This window comes from Ursus arctos, unplaced genomic scaffold (genome assembly GCF_023065955.2).
Source record: "Ursus arctos isolate Adak ecotype North America unplaced genomic scaffold, UrsArc2.0 scaffold_4, whole genome shotgun sequence".
NCBI lineage: Eukaryota > Metazoa > Chordata > Mammalia > Carnivora > Ursidae > Ursus > Ursus arctos.
In genome coordinates, this window is record NW_026623056.1 from 65,706,978 (window position 1) to 65,731,009 (window position 24,032).

Genomic DNA, 24,032 nt, shown 5'->3' on the forward strand with positions numbered 1-24,032 from the left:
TGATTTAAATAGCAATTGGATTTTAAGCATGGTTAGTCAGAACCATTACAAGGACTACAGAAAAGCCCCTGACGCTGCTTTTCAGCCAGTAATAAGTTAAGATCACATCACTTTTCATCCGTGGACAGGGTGGATGAAAATATAACAAATAGGTTGGAACATCCTTAGAGATTTCAACTGAGTAGCTCCCTAACTACTGTTAAGCTTTTTTCTTTCTTTCTTTTTTCTTTTTCCTTTTTTTTTTTTTTTTTTGGCAGAGGGCAGGAAACAATGACTGACAAGTTGATTCTTGTTCACACTGAGAATGGCTTTCAAACTGCTGCTTCAACAAATTATTATTATTTCTTTATTATACCATAACTCAATCACTAAAATCAGGCTGGCCTGTTATTAATGCACAGCAAATGTGAGAGACACACATGGGCTTAATAATACTTTCTTTAAAGAGAATAATGTCAAATCAATTTAGATAGTAAACCACTTTATATAAAAGCAATGGACAAATATAAAACATATGGTGCCATTATTCAAATGAAGAAGAAATATATTCAGTAGCATTTGAACTATTATGAACTCTTACATTCAGAATATAAACTTACACAGCAAATAAGTGTTTCACCCACGTCCCCGTGGATAAGGTTTTAGTGCATATATAATGTTACTCTAGAATTTAGGGCAGTTTTGTCTTGATGATATCTCATTGGACATGATGAGATAGATATAGCCATTGAAAGCACATATAGGCATTCATTCACTCGACCACTACATCATGATACTAGCTTTGTGCATTCTTTGAACTGATATGGACTTGCCTCTGTAGGAGATTCCTGGTGTTAAAATATTATTTACTATTCAAAGGGGGAGATTAAGATAATTCAAAGAAGAATAAAGCAATTATAGCAGCAGGATGAAAAATCCTAGCTTAGGGACCCTCTGGTGTGTCCTACTGTTTATGAGGTGTTACCATAGCAAGAGGAAGAAAAGAAGAAAGTTGCCCATGCACAATTTCTCTCCTTCCTTGGGGGGAGGAGTGCACAAAAATAACAGCCAAGAACAAGACAATAGACTAACATCATAAAGTTGTGCCTCATTCGAAAGGTATTTCTCTTAATTTTGTCAATGTCCAGTAGGAAAAGAACTTTGTCTTTTCGTTTTGAATTTGCAGTTTTCAGGTGCCACCTCAGGCTGAATCCCCAATATAATATTTCCTTTAGAAACCGAAAGGCATTTTGAATCTATGATATTAAAGAGAGAAAAAGAAGAAACCGCGGCAAAAAATCAGGCTTAAAAAAGTAAAACATATTTCTCTTTCACTTAGTCTAGCGTAATTAAAAAAAAAAAAAAAAGGTTTTGTTGCCCTAAAAGCAAGGTAGTTTTTCCAATGAAGTCTTGATTTATGCAAAGCCAATATGAACAATTGAAAATGGGGGAAAATGTGTTTACAAATATGCAGTTTGTGTTAACTCATTTTGAACCCATTTAAAAACGCTCTATTAGATCATGAATGATTTGACTAGAATATAAATGCTAGGAGGTTGGTTGTTATCAAGCATTATTTCTTTCTAATTCTATGTTTGTCAAGTCAGCAAAGGGAGCTACTTGCTGTTAAGTTTAGTTTTATAGTCTATTTTCACCTTATTTTAAAATGGAAAACAACTGAGTAAAATCTCTGTTTCAGATTTTGACTACAAAAGTCCTTCTCCTTTTCCCCAATTGAACATCATGATAAAATTTTAGCAGAAACATCCCAATTAAACTTCTTGTTTTTGTTACATAGTAACATTTTATCCGGAAAAAACCCAGCAGGTGGATGTTTTCAAAATCAGCAAATTAAACTAAACTGTGTCCCTGCATTAAATGGATGAAAATGGATGTGGCCTCTTGGGTCAGTTGACCCTGTTCTAATAAAACAATCCAGGGAAGGGCTAACATTTCATGTATGTGCATAGAAAAATGAGCACAGAAAAAAATAAGTCGTAGATAATATGCTTTTTCTCCTGTTAACCTCTTAGCATGAGAAGTTCCAACTGCTTTTCCTAATGGTAAAAAATATCTTTAAACAATATTTTACTCCACATTCTATTTTTGTATCATGGAGATTTTCTTTTTCTTTAACCCTGTTTTTGAGGTTTCAGTCTTAGATGAGTAATAAATACATACCACACAGATTAAACTCTCTAATCCATCTACAGGACACAGATTAGGGGAGAGACCATTTAAGGTTTGCTGATTTAAAAAAAATCCTATTAAAAACAAAAAAACTCTATTAGTTTTTTAAGTTAGCTGGAAACATCCATGCGAGAGGAGCATGCTTTGTTAAACGAAATGTTAAACCTGCAACTTTCAACAAATTATGAAAACAATTAGCTGGGAAATATCTCAAAGCAAACAGACCACTTCACGTCTCATTCATCCAAGCATTCAAGTATAAAAAGAACCCTGCTGCTACTTTAAACAAACAACTCCTCACATTTTCTCACCATTTGTTTAGTCAGCAAATATTTTTTAAATGAAACATTTCTTGGCGGGTTGTTTATTTTTTTTTCCCCACTCACTTCAGAAACAACAAATAAACAAGCTTTGGGGAAAATTTGGTCAGGTGAATTGTTTTCCCAAAGGGTTGCCTAGCAAACAAATATATGTAAGTATATAATCACCTACAAAGAACATAGATTAAATGTAGTAATGTGGCTTATCGGATTTTGATAATATATAATCGGCCTATATATTTGATTGGTATATGATCACAGCTTTTTATGATCTGTTAACTCACGAGGAACGAAAATGGTTTAAAGCCACTAACTTGCCGATTTTGTCTAAATTTGTTTTGTACCTAAATTCACACCAGGATGTCCAGATGGGGGAAAAAATGGATTCGGTGGAACAGAAGTGGAGCGATTGAGGAGTGTGGAAATCATCAATATTTTCCAAGTTATCCAAAGTGCATGTCTCCTAAGAGCTAGCTGGAGAAAGATAATTTTTTTGTTTTTTGTTTTTTTCCTTCTTTTTTGTTTTACGATATGGTGCTGAAATCATAGATCAGAAAAAATCATGGCGCCGATGGAGGACCAACATGAGAATCCCTTACATTTCTCACCAATGCAAATTCCTCCAAACCTTTTCACCAGTCTTATGAATTATGGAAGCAAAGCTGATTACACAGGGTGAGATATAACTGAGACTGGGCGGAAAGCATGCAGCTGACCTTCTCACAAAGGATGACAGGAGGAGGCATCAGTTAAAGGTGGTGGAAGAAAGGTGGAAAGACTGAGCAGGGGATGTGCACACCTATCTCTGTTCGAAGTCCTGTGAGTGTAAGTGATGCCATGGGTGATGTCTATTTGGCAAGAATAAGTGTAGATGTCCACAAGGTACTACTTGGTACCTGGGGCTATACAGTTTACTCATGTGGATCAACACGCAGGAACACAGTTAATTCATTCTGCCTCACTGTAGGGTTAAGTAATGCTCTCTTTCACTTACAAGCAATTCCAGGGAGTCTATAAATGAACATTATTCCATGAGTGAAAAAGTGCGTGACACCCAGAAAGTGAAAGTTATTACAGGAGCGACACTGACTATTTCAATTATTTAAGGCCAATGAACTTCACAAATCACTCTCTAAATCAGATTTTCTCATTGTGGGAGCTCATTTGTACCCATTTTTCACTTTGGAAGCAGTGTTGGGTTTTTTATTATTATTATTATTATTGCTTTTTGGATGCTGAAATAAAAGAGAATTTCAAACTAGTACTCTCCTAGTATAAACTAACAAACTAGTAAACAGAAAACAGAGTACTTTTAAAATTGTGATGTTTAAAAGCAGTAAACACTTCAAAACAGTGGGTACATAAAAGATGAGTATAAATCTTTTCTATTCTTAAGATTTACTTTTAAACCATCTTAGCTATTATTTATGAAATAAAAAAATAATTCCTTCAAATAATCATCCCTTTGAACCCCCATTTGAAAGTAATTTTATTTCAATTAATAATAGAAAGGACACAAAATCTAGGCATTTTAATAATAATAATAAAAGAGTGTAAGCTATTATTTTGACTGTGAGTTCACTTACCAGTTTAACCAAATATTAGTCTGTTGATTCAATTGTATTTTGCATCTTAAAGTTTCTTACCTCGGACTGTGAGAGAAGCAGAGGCTTCCACTTTTCCAACCCGATTCTCGGCAATACACATATAGGTGCCTTCATCCGTACTCATGGCCTTTTTAATTCTCAGTGTGTAATCATCTTTGATATCATACCTGTAATAGAAATGAACTGGTTTTATTAAATAACATATTAGCTGTATTAAAATAACACTACATACTCATCTTCATTTTTCTCTTTTGATATCATATTTTAACTAAAACCAAACACATAATATTCAGCCACAAAGTGCAATTGTTAGATTAAAGGTGTCACTAATAAGATCATTAATTTCATATGTGATCTCTTTCGGCCTCATGACCAGTTGCCCATATTTTATACATGTATAACAACTCTTACTGCATCAAAACTATCAAAGGCATTATTAGCTTTTGACCTCTTTTGGTGGTAGTTCTTAGATAGTAAGGAATAGTGTATATTTCAATTTCTAGGTGACTTGTATTTTATTATTTTGTAAGTTACACTGCACTTCAATATATGATTTACTTTTTGGGCATCTTGACTATAGAGCTGAAATATATTAAAGGAAACATTTTTTTTCTCTTATTTGTTGGCAAATTGACACAAATACATTGTTGAAATAATTAAGAAGGGGCCAATTTTTTTAAAAATTAGTAATATTAACTCCTAAAACACCAACATGCCTGGGAATGATTTCAAGAAATGCACATCCTCAGCTCTTTCACGCATATTTATTTTCTCACTTCCACTTTTTTAGCAAGTAGACTAACGCACTAGTTCAGAAAAAGATTCTAAAATTTTAACATGAATTTGTTGAAATACTTGCATATACGAATATACCCTTATTAGATTCTAAGAGATTACATTTACACAAACAGAATAATGAGCTATTATCTTTTCATATCTGATATTTCCTCTTGATATTCACTGATGGTCTTTCTTATTTCACACACATAATTTTACAATAGCATTTGATTGATCACACTGCCTCTCTTCCTCATCTATATTACACAGATAAAGCTGTATTTTTAAAACATTACTTTAATTGGTTCTATCTACTCACACTACCTGTGATTTCCTATTGCTTTCAGGACAGAAACAAACTTTTCAGGCTTGCATTAAAGACTACTATAATCAGATTTCTTTTACGTCTGGCTTTAGCTAAAAGAATAATAGCTCAGGTTTACTGTAACGGAAGACATAGACCTAATAACTGTTCTGTTTGATAGACCTTTGCATGACAAAAAGCAATGTCTGTGAACCAATCCTGCCAACTAAACTTAGTTATCCATGCTCTTCTATCCCCCAATTATGGTGGTTACTTTTCTGTCAGCATGTTTTCAGTTAAACTTTTGCAGATTTACAATGTTGTAAGTTGTTAGGAAAGCTTTCTCAAACTCTTCTTTGAAGCCATCCGTTACTACACTAGAAAACTCTAATTATTCTCTCCTTGAAACTTACTGCTACGCGAGCATTGCGTACTTACTTACATTTTGTATTATTGTCTATTTTGATGCAGGCAGAGATCCTGTCTGCTTCCCTCCCTGCTATATCCTCAGCCCCTAACACAGTGCTTTCAACAACCAGTAGCATAACCACGTGGTTAAGAGCAGACTCTGGAGCCAACTGGCCAGAGTTTTAATCTCGGGCTCTACCTCCTCCAATGCTTATAAAAATGGACAACATACTTAAATTCTCTGGGTCTCAATTTCTTCATTAGCAAAACAGTGCTGATAATAACACCTATTTCATGGAGTGAAAGTGAACTTTGAAGGAGCTGTAACATATAAAGTGCATAAAACTGGCATACAGAAAGCACAATGCATAGTAGATATTTTTTATTATAACTCGTAGGAGCTCAAGAAATATTGGTTGAATATATGATGAATATCTTGTTTCTTATAGATACAAGGGTCAACCAAACCTAAATGATGGCAAGGTTGCAAATTTGCCACATTTATCTATTAAGGTTTTCTTATGAAAACCTTATTTACAACTTAGGGCAAGGACTGGGCTGAAACGCATAAGAGTAACAGTGCATGCAAATGTGCTCTGCTTAACTTGGCCAATTAAAAATGAGAAAAATAATGATTTTGACGATGGGTTCAGAAAAGTTGCTGGTGATATATTTATTGCCTAATAAAAATCATCTGTCCTATGGTTAGTCTATTTCTGCTGGACATGCTTAGCTCTGAGATACAAGGATTGAATAAAAATAATGTATTTTGCAGACATTTCTAATTCATCTCAATATCTGAATTCTGGTTAGAGTTTTGTCATGGTTCTTGTTTAACTTGGTAAAGTCTCTTCAGAGCTCTCTGAAGTTTTATCAAAAGCTAAAAGAGGGGAAGATAAACTTGAATGTCTATAAAGCCCTCTCTGGATCAAACACACATGACAACGTTATTCTAAGTTTTTAAAAAAAATACTTATACTTGGTTTCTGATTTGTCATTGAGGAAAAAAATCAAAAACTGTATGTTGTCTCACAGTTTAAACAAACAAAAAGGACTCACATGCATTAGCTCACAGCATCCTCAAAATAATTTTCTTGAATCAGAAATTGTCATTTTACAGATGAGGAAACTGACCCTTAGTTAAGTGAAATGATTTGCTCAAAGTCATTTTACTACTGAAGAGAAAAATCAGAATTCAAATCTTGAACTCTGACTCTTAACCCAGCACTTTTTCCACTCTGTGTGTACCCCTTTCCTTCAGTAAAATACTTTGAAATTTTTTAAAAGATTTTATTTATTTATTTGAGAGAGAGAGAGTGAGAGCGCGCGTGCACATGTGCGCAAGGGCAAAAGTGGGGGAGGGGCAGAAAGAGAGGGAGAAGCAGACTCCCTGCTCAACAAGGAGCCTGAGGCAGGGCTGGATCCCAAAACCCTGAGATCATGACCTGAGCAGAAGACAGACGCTGAATGGACTGAGCCACCCAGGTGCCCCTGTTGAGTTTTTAAGTGCTAACTTAAGACATATATGCCACATTATCTATATCACTTGGATAGAAATATAATTTCACATTCAGCAAACATTTAGTTATAGTTTCTGGCAGATTTTACCTCAGGTTAGTTGAATTCATTATATAGGGAACAACATGGGGGATAAACAGAGTGAGAGAACTATTTTTATCTTGCTTTAGTAGGTACAAGTATTTACTTATAAATTACAGATTACATAATATTCGAACCCAAAATATGTCTAATATCAGACTTGCTGAGATTTCTCATTTCTTTAAGGAGTATTTAAGAAAGCCAAGAATAGAATGGGAACATTGCATCAGTGTCTTAATTTTTTTGTTCTTTTAAACTGATTTTTGTTTAAGCACTTCAGGATCAGGGATACAAGTAACTGTGCATTCTACTCTATGATTGCAACTTTGTTTTCATAAGAAAAATGAAAAATGAAATATATCTGGGGAGGAATAAAATGAATTAATCTTCACTACTAATGAAAGAGACTACCTTTCAAAGATACCATGCCATTTTAAGAAAATATTAAGCATACTTTTTTTTTCTAATAGACAGTGTTTCAGAAATAGGTTGTAAAACTCTGGATAAGAACAATGATCTGGTGCTATGGAGATTCTTGTAGAATATTTACAGAATTCCAACTCGGTACCAAGAGTACATACACCAGGTAATGGGCCCATAAGCTTTGGAGTGGGAAGAGATTTTGGGGTGATAATTTTTAATGATCTTCCCCTATATAAAGTGCTTCTTCATTGGAATTAGTAGATGCTTATTAAGCATTGTCTCATTTCAATTTACCTTTGAAAATCATTGACGTCTGAGAAAATTATAATGAAAATTTAATTATTTCAATTATTTTATTCAAGAAATCCTAACATTTAAGGAGACTTACATGTCTCTTACATGCCAAGCACTGCATTAAAATTGGGTATACATGCCTTCCGATTTTATTTATTTATTTGACAGACAAAGAAAGAGAGAGAGAACACAAGCACAGGGAGCAGCAGGCAGAGGGAGAGGGAGAAGCAGGCCCCCTGCTGAGCAAGGAAGGATCCTGGCGTGGGACTCCATGTAAGGCTCAACCCCAGGACCCTGGGTTCATGACCTGAGCCGAGAGCAGACGTTAAACCAACTGAGCCACCCAGGTGCCCCATGAGATACATGCCTTCTTTGACTCCAAGCATAGTAAAATGATTCTCAACTGGAAGGGATGAGATACGACTCCACACAAAGGTCTATCAGAACTACCTCTAAGACTTTCTCCAGCACGTACCTTTCCCCAGTCCTAAGGTTTGATATGAACACATTTCTGAGGGCCATGCTGTCTTATCCCAATTAGAAATAATGGCTACAATACACTAGTCCTAATGGCTCCCATCACACAGTGGTGTTGAAATTGAAAAACAAAACAAACAAGAACTACAATAACAAAAAACAGATTTGAAGACCCTCAGATATCCCAGGTTGCTCAGAATCTTTAAATTCTCATTTTTCACTGGATCTTTGCCTGAGGAAAGACTGTGAATATCATCAGCATTATGGATTTATATAAAACTATTTTGGATATATATAAAATGACTGAATCTTTCCATCAAAAGAAACTTTAAAAACCTCCCCTTCTGCAACAATCCAACACCTTTTGAATCCTATGTGCCAAAATCTACCAACCAGTCTTCCAACTTAATTCCTATGACAAATGACCATTTTGAACATTTCTGATCTCTATTAGAAGGTTTTCTATGGATGATAAAACAAAAACACTTCTTCCAGAAGTTCCTACTAATGCTATTACTTCCTGTGCCAACCAGAAAAGTGCACTCTCTCTCTTATATGACAGCCTTTTGAATTTTGCATTTTTTATTAATTATCTCATTTTTAGGTCAACTATTTCTAACAACAAACTGTATAATGTGATAGCAATTATATAATCTAAGGGTTTTTAGAAGAATGAAGAGCATCAATACAAATTCACTGGTTTATATACCTAAATATTCTTATGTGATTCTACTATTTGAAACCATCCAATAATTTCTTATTTAGTCACTCAGAATAAAACCTATTTTTATGATCTTCAAGGTTTTAGATAATCTACTCTTTGCCTACCAGTCCAACTTCATGTTCACCCTCTTCTAACCACATGATTCTTCTTTTCTTTATTTAACATAACCACTTAGTTACCGTGGTGTCTTCATACTACTTGTAACTTCATGGAATGCCCTTCCCCTCCATTTTCCATTGCTAATCCTTCTTGACTTTTAAGGTTACCAAATATTACCTCAAAGATGTCTTTCCTGCCCAAACAATGTGCAGTAGTTTTCTACCCACCAGTGACTTTTAAAAATTACTTTTATTTCTTTTTATTTTCATATCTCCTTTGCTACTTTTATTTTTTTCTTTAAAGCAATATCTCTCTCAAGTTTTTAGTTTCCTTGTTTATTGTCTTTTCAAGAGCATGTGTGCTCCATGAGAACAAGAACTAAGTCTCTCTTGTTCTAAACTAGGTACCCCAAGTCTTATCAAACAGTCCGAGATCTTGGATGTGTTCAATGAACGGTAAATTGAATGAATGATGAACCACCCAACCAATGCCTAAAATTCTTCTGTAGTTCTTTCATAGCAGGATTACTAGTAAAATCAGTGTATGCAGAATGGAAAGATTAACTAATTTGAAATATACCATTCTCCTTTATCAAGAAATATAGTAATACTGTTAGGTTTATACATCAGCAGTTAGCTCTGAAACATTGGCTAAATTAATATCAACATTATATTGTGAATGTAAGAACTCAAAGTATTTAATACATAAATGCTACTAGAAAGACAGACAAAGTAAAGAAGATAACAAATTTTGACCAGCAATCTAGACATTTGGTTTACAAGTTATCATTAACAAAATTCCCCTCTGTAAATTATTAATATGAATAATCTCTCTTCCTACAACAGAATAAATGATATGATTCTGGAAGAATATCTAAAATAAATGTGAAGAGCATGAGAAAACAGAGTTAAAGCGTTGTGTTTTGCTGAAGGCTTTCAAATATAGTATCTCATTATTTGGGCAACTAGGGTGGTTTCTAATCACACATTTTGTGAAAATAAAATAATGACAATAAAAAATATATTGCATGGTGTTCTCAAATATACTCTTTAATCTATCCTCATAAAAATTCTGGTAGGTAAGGAGGTAAAATACTATTTCCCCCATTTTAAAAATAAAAAAACTTATACATATAAAATCCAACCTGCCTCAAGGCAAACCATACATCTCATTAATAAATATACTTTTATAAAATATAGAAATTGGTTATTCTAAGAAGCTAACAGATTATAAATTCTGAGACACAGTAAAGAATTGAAAAATTATTGAGTCTAGTTTAATGTTCTATGTGTAAGTTTAGAAAAATAGTGCTTTGTTATCTAGAACCCTAAAATTCTTCGGTAGCAAAGGTTTAGACCATATTGGAATCTAGAACCTAGATTCTTTATGAACTAGATTACAGAGGTTTAACGTTCTACCAAGAAAGAGCATAGATCTTAAATTTATTTTAAAAAATCATAATGAATAAATATATAGGAGAAACATTAAAGTAAGTGTGGGATTTACTACCAAAATGGCAAGAGCTCCCACAAATTTTTCCTTAATGGTTTTAGTAAATAAATGGTCAATAGTACAATTAAGCTTTTAATGGCTGAGAATTCAGGCCTCATGATCTGGGTATAGAAATTTACACTAGATAAATGTATACTATCTAGTACATAATTTCAATTTTATTATTTGTGGGCTGAAATATCCATGAAAGCAAGGTGTGTATGTGTGTGTGTGTGTGTGTGTGTGTGTGTGTGTGTGTGTGTGTGTATCTATGTGTGGGTGGGTGTGTGTTTGGCTCACTGATGTTTTAAATTACTGAAATAATTGACATCATTTAAAATTTTGACATTTGCACATACAAATTTGGATTTTCAAATCAAGGTCTAGCTTACTCCAAAGTACATACTCTTTCTCCTTCATCACACTGCCAGCCCAATGGATCTAATGCAATGATACACTGTATAGCTGGAGACACTACTCTCCCTTCTAACACCACTCAACCACTGTGCCAATTTCTAGCCTGAACCCTGACAGTATCTTGACAAGCCCAGGAGACTCAAGCACATCGTGTATCTATCAATTTTCACAATAAGAAGCATCTTGTGTCAGAGATGATAAACTTATAATGTGATCAAATTAACTCTTACATGCAAAAACATAAGAAATGCAAGAATTGATTTTAAAGATACTATTTCCAAAAACACTTCAAGGGGCACCTGAATGGCTCAGTCGATTGGGTGTCTGACTTTTGGTTTTGGCTCAGGTCATAATCTCATGGGCCTGAGATCCAGCCCCAGGTTGGGCTTCACACTCAGCAGGGAGTCTGCCTGAAGATTCTCTCTCTCTGCCCCTCCCCCCACTTGCACATGTGTGTTCTCTCCCTCTTTCTCTGTCTCCCTCTCTCTCGCAAATAAATAAATCTTTAAAAACACTTCAAAACCCAGAAAGAAGTAGATATGTGGCTCATTACTAATTTCACATTTAGGCAATATGAGGCAAAAAATGACAAATTTCCTTCCCAAAGGCCACGCATTGAGGCAAACACAATCAGGAAAAATTGTCCTGAGTATCTACTACTCTCTCTGTTTTCTCTAATGGGTCACGATTTTCCTGAGACAATAATTTGCTTCCTAAAACTACATATTTCGCAAGCAATTGGATGGCAAATATTTCCAGCGGCCCAATAAAGGTGGCCTGATTTCTTTTATTTCTTTCTGGGTAAGTTGGTACATGCGTCATAGGAATCTCATTGATGCTTTTCACTATTACATTGGATAATTGGAGAAATTTTCATTTTTCCTAGAAAGCGAATATTGACTGAGTAATATACAAAATTATGAATAATAGTTCCTTACATTTAGAGAGATCTTTTTAGTTTACAACAGAGTTTAATACATGGTTTCACAAGAGTAAATGACTTAGAAAAAAATGCTTATTTCCAAACACCATTTTATAGAAGATGCTGAGATTGCTGTCTTGAACTATAAAGAGACTAGAATCAGTGTCCTCTGCGGCAAGCGCATTCATTCTTCTAATCCAGAGCGACACGCTCCCTTCCATTTGATATGTGTGTTATCACTCTGTACATGTGTGCATTGGGCAGGTGTGTACTTCTGTGCTAGTGATCTTATATTCAGAGTTTCAACAATTCCAGAAAATAACTTTACCAGTTTTTTACTCACTATTACTCTAAAATTCACTGTAATCCTAGGAGGTTCATAAATGTGTTTACTAATACATACATGCTTTACAATATTCTTTCATTAAGCAATCTAATGTACTTAGTTTTGTCTTGATTTGCTCTTAGCCTTCTTTAAATAGTTCAGAATACATTTTAAATACCTAAAGCATACTTTGATATAAAACAGCTACTTCATAAATATGGTACAATATACATGATCACCATGTAGGAGGTATTGTCTGACTTTAATGAAAAGCAGAAAAACAATGAAACAGATGAAAAAAAAAAAAAACAACAAAACAGTACCGGTGAGGAAATCCTGATAGAAATTGGGTGATTTTGATTGTAAAATCTGTCAGTCTTGGACTGGCGTAAATGCAGTCATTGTTGCCAGGTTTGATTAATGACAGTTGTACAATCATGTGCTGACAGTCCCCGCCATAAAGATACCTTTTTTTTTTCCTGATACGGAACACTGCTGAAAAATGCAACCCAATCAGATTTGGCCCCCGGACAACATGTGCTATCATCACTGTACCGTGAATTGAGATTGATTGGTAACCAGCTGTGACAAAGTGGGAAAAGAAGCTCTGGGTTTTGTATTCTATTTTTTCCCAAATAAAAAAAAAAAAAAAAAAGGAAAAAGAAAAAAAAAGGGAAAAGGAAACTGAATTGTGTCAAAACCATTACCATCTGTTCAGCTAAATAATCCACAAAACAAAACAAATTTATTTTAATACTGAAAACAACAGTTTATGTGCACGGTTCTGTTGGTGTGTGATCTCGTATTTGATGATGAATCTTAAAAGTGTTTCCAAAGAGAAAATATTATTCATTTTTAAGGAATAGAGTACTATCTTCTCAAATCGCTACTAAATTTAAACAGTCTATTCTATTTCTTTCTCAGGACAAAACTTTCCTAGGTAGTGGGAAGATTTCCTATATATCTAAATTTACTTTGGAAATATCAAACAAGATTTTTGAAAACTGGCAAAATTTGGTAACATAACCACATTTCATACATTTCTCATACTCTGCGATCCCTGATGCATCGTAAGCTTCTAGGGCATGACCTTTTCCTTATTTTCTGCCTTTTGTGCATATAATTCAGATAATTTAGGGACCTCTCCCTCCAAGCCTTCCACAGTGGCTGTAGAATTTGGGAGGAGAAAAGAACAAGAGAAAACACAGTATGATTTCTATTAACAAGTGTGATTTGACCATGTTTGGTTCAAGCCCGTGTATCTCATCGCCTTGCTTGAACTACATGAGGATTCCCCACTAATAAAACTTCCTGCACGGCTGTTGTCGTTTCAAAAGCACCTTTGTTTTTCATGGAAGGAAATTTATTTTCTCACATCTTTACTTTTTGAAATCACCTACTACTTCTTGCTGCAAGATGTCTGGCTCCAATTCTACAACAAATGTTTTGAATTAGCACTTAAAATTTTATTATGTATCTGCTTTATTAATCATTACGTTGGCCAATAGTAAAAACTATGAATTGAACCAGGAAACATCTAATGGCTATGTAAGTAAATATGCCTTTCCTTTTAGGGAGAGTTAAAAAGTTAGTTTTTATATTTTCAAAATACACTCAATCTAAAGAGCTAACGATCACCCTACACCTTTTAAACTCTTGCAGAAACTAAAGAAATGTCTACAATTCATGAACATGCCATAGTTCTGTAAGTCAATGAAACTTTAACTACGGAGATTTTATATAAAAATGTCACAAAGTCTATTGCCTGCTTTCAACAGAAGGATTTTCAGGATAAAAATTACTCATTAATCTTATGGAGTCATTCATGGATAATTAAAGACACAGCCATCAACTAAATGAAAGCACAGTATGGCTTACAGTAGACATGGAGATACAGCCAGTTAGAGCTCAGTGGTGGTGGTTTTCAGTTGTTCAAAACAGTGCATGCTAACTTTGAATTGAGGCACTCCTATATAAAACATCAACTTTCTTGGAGAAATTTAAATCTTTGCTTTTTTCACTCTTAAAAACTAAAAGTAGAAAAAGCTGGTCAATTTTCCTAACATAATCTTTCTGCTCACAATTTTTCAAACTAATTTCTTCCACAGACAACACTTAAAACTATTATTAAAACTCATGTAAGCGCCTCTTAGCAACCCAAGTTCCAGCTGATATTTTCATACTCTGTAATACTTCAGTATATGCTAAAGTCAAACTCTTTAACAATTGAAGTCTGGGACCCCAAAATGAGCACAATAGGCCATTATTTTGCTGGAAAAGGGATACTGGGTCAAGTTTTCTATACTTTAGAGCCAACCTGGGTCACATTCTTCTTTTTATCTACAACTATACTACTACTAATATACTAATTATCATACACACTACTATATACCACAGTTACAAAAGCTAAGGTTTATATTGGAAGAGGAATTATCTACCTATTCCTTCAGGATTCAGGTCATAAGCATTTCTGGGCAGGGCACCTAAGACCAGTATGAAGGACCGATATCTTCCTTAAAAATGAAAATTAGTGTAATATTCATTGGAAAAGGAAAGAAAACAAAAATCCTGGGAGATTAGACTTGTAGGGAAATACTAAGCAACAAGACAGTCTCCGAAGAGAACTTGCTGTGCTCGAAAGCCAAAATGAAACTTAAAATATTATGGCATTTGACTCTGCCTAAATAACAAAACAATATTTAGATTCTCTTGGCTTCCCCTAAATGCTATCCTTATTACCTCCATCCCTGGCATAGGGGCCTCCCTCCTTGTCAGCCTGACCATAGATGGAAAACCCCTCTACCATGGTCTCCCTTAAGCACAGCAGAGAGAGCAGGGCATTTTCTGACTAAAAAGCTAAAAGAAAACAAACACAAAACATGTTTAACAATACCCACCAGGATAAAAAATACTATAGTTGATTTAATGAAGTGCAGATTTCCGATCCCAGGATAACCAGGCCCAAAAGAACACTGCTGGGGATCCCGGACACCGCCGACCACCTTAAAACCAGAGCCTCTCTCTGGAGCTTGAGCAATTAAACCAAACTGCAGCTGAGCCCTTCTGGAAAGGCCAAAGCATCCTGCTTACCCCAAACCAGGAGTGCCTGCAAGTTTTAATCACTGTGGGCTTCTGCTGTGTGTTGAGTGCCCCTGTCCCCCATCTTCTACTCCTATGACAGACAATAGGGCCTCCAGGGATTAATTCTCTTGGTAAATTTGTGAACAACTGTAAAGTTCATAGCCCATTGTCCTTAGTCACCACCCCGTTTCCATCTTCTCTTGTTATCTTATTCTCTCATGTTTCACCTCTGCAGCGAGCTTTGTCTCCTCTGATACAACCTCTCACAATTTTTTTTTTCGTAATCACCTCCACAATATTTTTCACTGTGCCTTCTGAAATACCGGTTCACAGATTTGTAAAAACCTCCTTATCCTCTCTCACAGATTTTTACCTTCACCTCATGGAAGATTTCCTTAATGGAAATCTGGCTTTTTCCTGAGAGTTGGTAAAAGGGTGAAGGAGGAAAGGATGTGGGAAGTATCCTCTCTGCTATTCCAATTACTCGATGCCTACCATGAACTACTCAGTGAATGTTCTTTAAAATGAGTGGCTTATCCACTCATTATGAAAATAAAACAAACCAAAATCCTATCCCATTGAAAGGGAATCATTTCATTTAGCTTGCATATGGAACCTTAAGAATTTCATCCTCTTTCGAAAAATATGGTAATTAATAGGACTTACTTTATAGGGCTGTTTTAAGAACTAAACTAGTTCAAACATTTAGTTTTGAGACCTGAACTTGGTAGATAGTAAATGCTCACTAAATGTCCCCTGAGGTTATTCATGGCTGCCCCTCACTTCACGTATATCTCTTCCTCCAGTAATAATGTCTCCCTCTTTCTTTGGCCATCATCTCATTGCAGATCTTGGAGATTGTTCTCAACCAGAATGGCTCACTTTTGGAATCTGAAGTTCAAAGTCTGATGCTGCCATAACCTCAGATATTTCCTGCTGTATTAATAGTTTACAAACTTAACCTCTTCCTCTGTTTCTATCAACTCTTTCCATCATCACTTCCTCCTCTATCCTACCTAGATTCTATGTTCCATTAGTTGCTTGCCAACATCCTTACTTTTCTTGTGTTACTACCTCTGTGTCGCATTTCCCCAGCCAGCCCCAATTATGTATTACTGTAATAGTCTACCCTTCTTTATATACCAAGAGTAGACTTGTAAATGCTTCAATTTACCCTCAACTGGCTCTCTAGAGAAAAGTCCCAACTTCTGAACCTGCCCAAGAAGACCTGACCTGGTCTCTGCTCACTTCTCCAGTCCCATCTTGGCTACCTTCCAGTCAAGCCCCCACTGTACTCAGAATTCTCAGGCTCTCTCCTATTCCTGAATCTCTGCATATCTGTGTCTTTACACCTGGACTTTTCTCCATACCTCCCCACTCCCCCATTCTGTCTCCCTAAGGCCTAACTACTTCTGCTTATCCTGACACAAAATTAATGTGTTTAATGTCTCTCCACACTTCCAGAGTTGAAGCTCCACAAAGGCATGGTCATGTCTTTGTTCACAGTCGTATCCTCAGATCATGGTACAGTGAATTGAATCTAGTAGGTAGTCAAGATCAATTTGTTCATGAAGGAATAAATTAAGGCTGTACATACACAGGAAGAAGATGTCTTTCCCCAGGATCAAACATCACTGATAACAAAATGCCAAGTCTGTAGAATAGAGAGGCTGAAGAATCACTTTAGGGGAGCCCCAGGGGCTCAGTGGGTTAAGCATCTGCGTTCTGCTCAGGTCATGATCTCAGAGTCCTGGGATCCAGCCCTGGATCGGGCTCTCTGCTCAGTGGGCAGTCTGCTTCTCTCTCTCATTCTCCCTCTGTGCCCTCCCTCTCCCTCTCTCTCAAATAAATAATATCTTTAAAAACAATAATCACTTTATTTTCTGTTCTCTGAACTTTGATTGAGTTTATTTAAATTATATCTTCTACTCAATTTTTATTCAAAACATTTTCTGTGTTCATTGCCTCCAAATCATTGACTAATACCACAATTAACAATACAGTGCACAGGGCCCCAGAGCAATGCATGGTTAAAGGAGATGAAGTTACAGAGGATACCCTTGCTCATACTTATCCTTGTTCTATGATCTAATCTGTTGCCCAGATAACAAAACTCAAGTTCAATATACAGCAGTAAGAAAAGAGTGAGGTCCCAAAAGTTCAGGATAAAAATTAACTTTTAGGTCAAAATTACATGATAAAAGTATATTTTATCACTGATAATCTTTCATTAGATCAAATGTTAACATTAAAGGGTTTACCTTTACAATATTAAAATTAGAACTTTTATTATTGACACGATATTCACTATTTGCTTGGCAGACAGTTTTTTTTTTTTTACTTAGGCTGTTTTGTTTTGTTTTGTTTTTCTCTTTCTTTTTGGTATTATCTGCAGATAGGTCACTGACCTATCACTGATAATTACATTATTGTTTTCAAAACTGAAGAAAACTTTTAATACCACCTCATACTTGTACTGATTTTCACTATATTTAAATCCCTTAAAAGTTTACAGATTAACTTTGTGTGTGTGTGTGTGTACCATGCACCACTTTGTACTGTATTTATATAAGATTAAATTTAAACCATTCTAGAGATACTAGGATTTTCATTTGGTTCATAAGAGCAGAAAAGAATATCTAATTCTTTGCATTGCTATCCTTAATATGCAACCATCCTTGTGATTTATTCAAATAAAATAATATCTGCTCTTCCTTAAATGGATTACTTGAAATACTTTTAAAACTTAGTAGTATTATTTCCATAAGTGTGTTAATTAGAACATGACAATTTATGGTAAAAAATGCAAACAAGTCACAATTAAGGAAAGCATGTTGGAACCGAAAAAGTGGTGGAGGCAGGTTAAATTATCCTTCAATTTAGAACTAATTTTTGGCTAAAATTCATTTAAGACAATTTGGTTTTACAACAGGACTAAGAATTATAACATCAGGTTTGGAAAAGTGGATCTATCTCATAGCTGTGTATTTGGTTAGAAATTAATCTCAACTTTAAATTCAGTTAGAAAATGACTTCAGAGATTAAATCCACAACAATCCACGAAATCCACAGCTGACAGGCAGTTCCCCTTCTTATACTCTTCTGAGCAGAGAATGAACTCTGTGCAATGGGGACTGCAAGTTCAGAGTGAAATGGATCTATGGATGTGTCATCTACTTAGTGGCCTTATGATCCTCACTGGATAAACTTCCAGAAGACTCCACTGGTGTTCAAAGTGAGTACTAGCTGAGGGAGGGGCAGGGGTGCTCTGCATTATCAGAGGGAAGTTCAGTTTGGACTGTGCTATGGAAGATTCACAAGGCTCTCTCTCCTCTTCTGCCCACAGAAGCCTCCTCATGAAATATAGGTTCTGGAATAATTTAGGAATTCAACACAGCTACATGGGGGCACTTGTCATCATTAAGTGTGTCACAGAAAGTGTAGGTTGCTAGATTTATTTGAAAATAGAAGGTTCAGACCCTTCTCTAATTAAGCTACTCTTAACTAGTTTTATCAATTCAGCAACTATTTAATGAGCAAGAAATATAAAGAAACATTTCATGCCTCATATATTCTAGAAAATATGCAAAAATATACATTCATCTCAAGTCATTAGTGAACCAAAGGACCTTCTTATATTCGATGATGACATATTTCTGTCAAATCCAGCCGTGGTATTATCTGTCTATCTCACTGGTATAACCTTCATAGCTAAGTCAAGAAGGAAAGACTTTGAAATCTGTTTCTTTGAACTATATTCTATTATTTTTGCCCTAACATTATAAAACAAAAATAAAAATGATATAAAATAGCATTCAGATAATCAATGCCTACTTCATCCTTTCTACCAGATCGGGGTTTCTCGACCTCAGTCCTACTGACATTTTGGGCAAGGTTATCTTTATTGTGGGTGTCGTCCTGTGCACAGTCTGCTATGTCGCAGCGTTCTTAGCCTCTCCGCACTAGATAACAGTAGCACCGAGTCCCCCAAATGCGGCCATCAAAAATGTCTGCCGGTGTCATAAAAAATGACATCGCCAAATATCCCTCTGGGAATGGCAGAAGCAAAATTAGCTCTAGTCAAGACCACAGCACTAAAGATATATCCAGTGAGCACCACATATCAGATACAGAGCTGGATATTTGAGACTAAAGATAAATATGGCAAGGGGAGTTGGGAGACAGAGAAATAAAAAATGACAATAATGAGATTAACATGGTTTTCTCTTAGTTACACAGAAATAAAAAAAGAAAATAGCTGATCGCTGTTCAGTAAAACATGGAATGAAGGGTGTTCCAGTCCAAAATGGGAAATGAGCACAAACTTTCATGTCAGAGAGACCTGGAGTTTGAAACCAGCTTTGCCGCAAGTCCTGTGACCTTGAGCACAACGATGCTCCTTGTCCCTAAGCTTCAGTTTCCTGCAGTGTTAAAAAGAGGATTCATACTTCAAGGCTGTTGGGAAGATTAATTTTAACTGTGCAAACACCTAGCATAAAACCAGTGGGCCCTCAAAAAAATACAGTGTTTCTGGGCGCCTGGGTAGCTCAGTCAGTTAAATATCTGCCTTCAGCTCAGGACATGACCTTGGGGTCCTGGAATCAACGCCCATACTGACTTCCTACTCAGCAAGGAGTCTGCTTCTCCCTCTGCCTTGTGCTCCCTCTCAAATAAATAATAAATAAAATCTTTAAAAAATACAGTTTGTTATTACTTTAATATAATTTCCTTTGGGGCACCTGAGTGGCTTAGTCAGTTAAGACACTGACGATCTCGGCTCAGGTCTTAATCCCAGGGTTGTGAATTCAAGCCACACATTGGGCTCCCATGGAGCCTACTTAAAATAAATGAATAATATAATAAATATAATATAATATAATATAATATAATATAATATAATATAATATAATATAATTCACTTAATGATGAATTATTAGGGGCACCTGGCTGGTTCAGTAGGAGGGGCACGCAGCTCTTGTTCTTGAAGTTGTGAGTTTGGGCCCCACGTTGGGTGTAGAGATTACTTAAAAATATAACTTAAAAAAAAAAAAGATGGATTATTTCAGTGTAGCAGTTTAGAGGGTGGACTTGAGGGCTAGAGTGTCTGGTTGGGTTCAAATCTCTCTCTACCACTTGAATTTGCCTGTCAAATTCTTCCTTTGGAACGTAAGGATGATAAGAATACATGTTTCATGAGGAAACAGTGAAAATTAAATGATTTCTTTACATGAAAAGCATTTGAAAAATTAGCTTGTACTCCCTGAATCAATTTAAGATACACACTTTTCCTATTTTAACATCTCTGACATTAGGAATCATTTTCCGTAGATGATATATCATATTTGATTTGGCAATTTTTTCTCCTTAACTCAGAGAAAAAGTACTGCTGGATCTTACAAACAATTCGAGCCTGAATTCAGTGACATATGACATCATTATGTGATTATAAATAGTTGGGTTAAACAAATCTTTTGACTTCCATGTTTATTAAAGACAACCCTTATCATACAGGCAACCAAGTTATAAACCCTAGTATTACTTTTATCCCCCTTTTCCCATGAATCCTGACATATAATCGATCTCTTAAAAAAAAAAAAAGCTTTTCTTTGTACTGCCAGTTGCATTAGTATCCACATTTATATGTTTATAGGAAATAACCCACTGGAGTCCCCTGACTACCTTTTAAACAACTTCCTCCCAGGTATGCCTACCTCCAAACATTCGCTACTCTGAACTCTCCTACATAAAATATGAGAATCAATTTTTTAAACATAGAGACAAAGATACATTTCTATTGAATGTGCTTCAGTGAATCCTCATTTCATAGTGTGTTCAGTATAAACACTTTATTTGGAATTAGAGGCTTTCATAATAAAGCCTCAACTAACCTTGTTGGCCTTAAGTGCCACTCCACTCCACTTCAAGCAAAATGAACTGCTAATTGTTGGCTTATACTTTCCACCACCAAAGGTTTTTCATCCTGCTTCCATATTGCTTGGAATATTCCATTCTGCTTGGAATACTCTTTGCAGCCCCACTTAGGAGAATTCTCTTCTCCTTTTCAGACCCATCTCTAATGTCACATGGGACTAAAGCAGCTCTTCCTTTCTGAAACCCTAAAGAGTCTTGTATATCATAATTTTTATGTAGTTTGCCTTATTTAATAGTTAATTTTATACATATGTCATACCTTTTACTAAAATCCTTGAGAACAAACTCATCTTTTTTTAATCTGTTGCACTAACAACACTAAAAATGTTCAATGAACATGTACGATTATTTTTGAATTTTTGAAATGTAATATTTTATTAGTCTACATTAGAGATTTTTATTATTCCTTTGAGACAATTGACATCTTGCTATAAATTGTGTTCATAGTAAGGATAAAAATATTTTCTTTCTCTCTCTTTATAGAATTTCTCAAATAATGGTAAGAGTATTGATCAACTTTTTTGCTTCTATTATTTGTGGTATAAATGTTGAACAAAACTCTTAGAAAATGTGGATTAATAGATGAAATATTTATAGTTTCATCAAACATATTTTTTATAGCAAGTGTCATTCGTCATACGAATTGCAGTGGTGCAGAATACTTAACCAGGTATTCTTTATAAAGCCTCCAAACACCTATACATTTAATGAAATTCGTTAAAAGGTATTACAGTAACTTTTATAATTGTAACAGTCACAATAATCGTTAAGAATGATTGGTAAAGTTTCTTTTTTTTTTTTTTAAGATTTTATTTATTTATTTGACACAGAGAGAGACAGCCAGGAGGAGAAGGAACACAAGCAGGGGGAGAGGGAGAGAAAGGAGCAGGCTCCCAGTGGAGGAGCCCAATGCAGGGCTCAATCCCAGGACTCTGAGACCACGCCCTGAGCAGAAGGCAGACGCTTAACGACTGAGCCACCCAGGCGCCCCATGATTGGTAAATTTTCTACACTGAGATCTTGTCACAGGTCTACCCCATAGATTTATATCATGAATCACCTTGTCATAAGACACTTCTAGTACTTTAATTTCTTGACAAAGTTTCACTGTGTCTCAACAGGAGCAAACCACTCCCCTCCCCCACTCCTGTCCTACTGCCAAATATGACCTTTGAGAATGAAATTCCAATGAGTTGATACTATGCACCAGCCAAAGTAAATTTCTCCAATAATTGATTCTACTCTGTGGAGTAGGGTATAATCTTACAATGCTTTGAAAGTATTTGTTTTTTGTCTCTTATCTTTGACAATTGTATCTCCTTCACACACTAACAAAAACATTCATCATGTTTTTGTAATACTAGGTCTCAAGTTATTCTCTGTGGGGTTTTTTTTCCTTTCCTTTTCAATTCATAACAGTTGACTTGAATAATTGGGTTGACCAACAAGTTTTCTAGAAGGACCATTATAAGAAATAATAACAATGATAACAATAATAATAGTGATGATGATAGCTCACACTTTAGAAAATATAAAGTCTAGAACTCAGCCTGTCAATTTGTAACTGTTCATAGAACCACTGATAATCAAATATTATCAAGAAAATATAAAATAATGCTCTTTTACTAAATACAACCATTGTCTGACTGCCATTAGGCAATGCAGATGAAAAGATGAGTTAAATTATCATGCTCTAGCAAAGTCCATAGTTCTAAATTTATATACTTATACTATTAATTCTCACAGCAAGTATTTGTTTAGCTTCTTTTGTATTCTCAGGGACTTCATTTTTATTTCCAGATACAGTGTTAAGAAGAGCATTAGAATAGGGGTGCCTGGGTGCTCAGTTGATTGGGTATCTGACTCTTGGTTCTGATCAGTTGTGGTCTTAGGGTTGTGGTGTCAGGGTCTCAGGGTCTCAGGGTCTTGCCTCACACTGGGCTCCCCGCTCAGTGTGGAGTCTGCTTGTCCCTCTCCCTCCCCTTCTGTCCCTTCCTCTGCTTGTGCTTGTGCTCACGCAGTCTCTCTCTCTCACTAAAATAAATTAATAAATAAATAAAATCTAAAGAAGAACATAAGAATATATTGAGTTCAAATATTCTGTGATAATAAAGACATAATTATTTTAAACTTTGTTTCACTGGGCAGTGGGAAGTAATGATAATTTTTAAAATCATGCATACTTATTTAATATGATATATTATACATTACTGAAAGTGACATTATGATAAAGGTTATAAAATCATCTAGATGTACTTCATTACACTGATGTATTTTGTGACCATCTGATAGGTAAGCATCTACTAAGCTGCCTTTTCCTGATCTTAAACCCCAAATGGAGAATGGAAAAACATTGTTTCCACCCAGAACCTCTGGCTGGTGGTCAAGAGTGTGTCCTTGGAGCCAGACATCCTAGATCCCTTACTAGATGACTAACTTTGTCATACTTAATCTCTTTGTGTCTCATTTTTTTATTTGTAATATGGAAATAATAATAGATTTTATATCATAAGGTTGTCATAAGAATAAATGTATTAATGTAAAACACCTAGTGTAGGTCTGGTACAGAGTAAGCACAATATAAGTATAATTTATTAACATTACATTTACAGAAAAGGAAAATGCATTAAAAAACAAGTCTTTTGAATCAATACTAGACTTTTC

At 35.3% G+C, this 24,032-nt stretch overlaps 1 protein-coding gene across 22 annotated transcripts in view; it reads right to left on the bottom strand.

Annotated features, from left to right (window-relative positions):
• The window catches only part of ROBO2 (roundabout guidance receptor 2), a 798,986-nt gene that overhangs the window by 121,600 nt on the left and 653,354 nt on the right, over nt 1-24,032 (bottom strand). For all 22 annotated transcript variants that reach the window (XM_048214918.2, XM_044380689.3, XM_044380724.3 and 19 more), the window contains exon 6: nt 4,136-4,263. In XM_048214918.2, the coding sequence (XP_048070875.2) occupies nt 4,136-4,263 (128 nt within the window). The remainder of the gene's footprint in view (nt 1-4,135; nt 4,264-24,032) is intronic.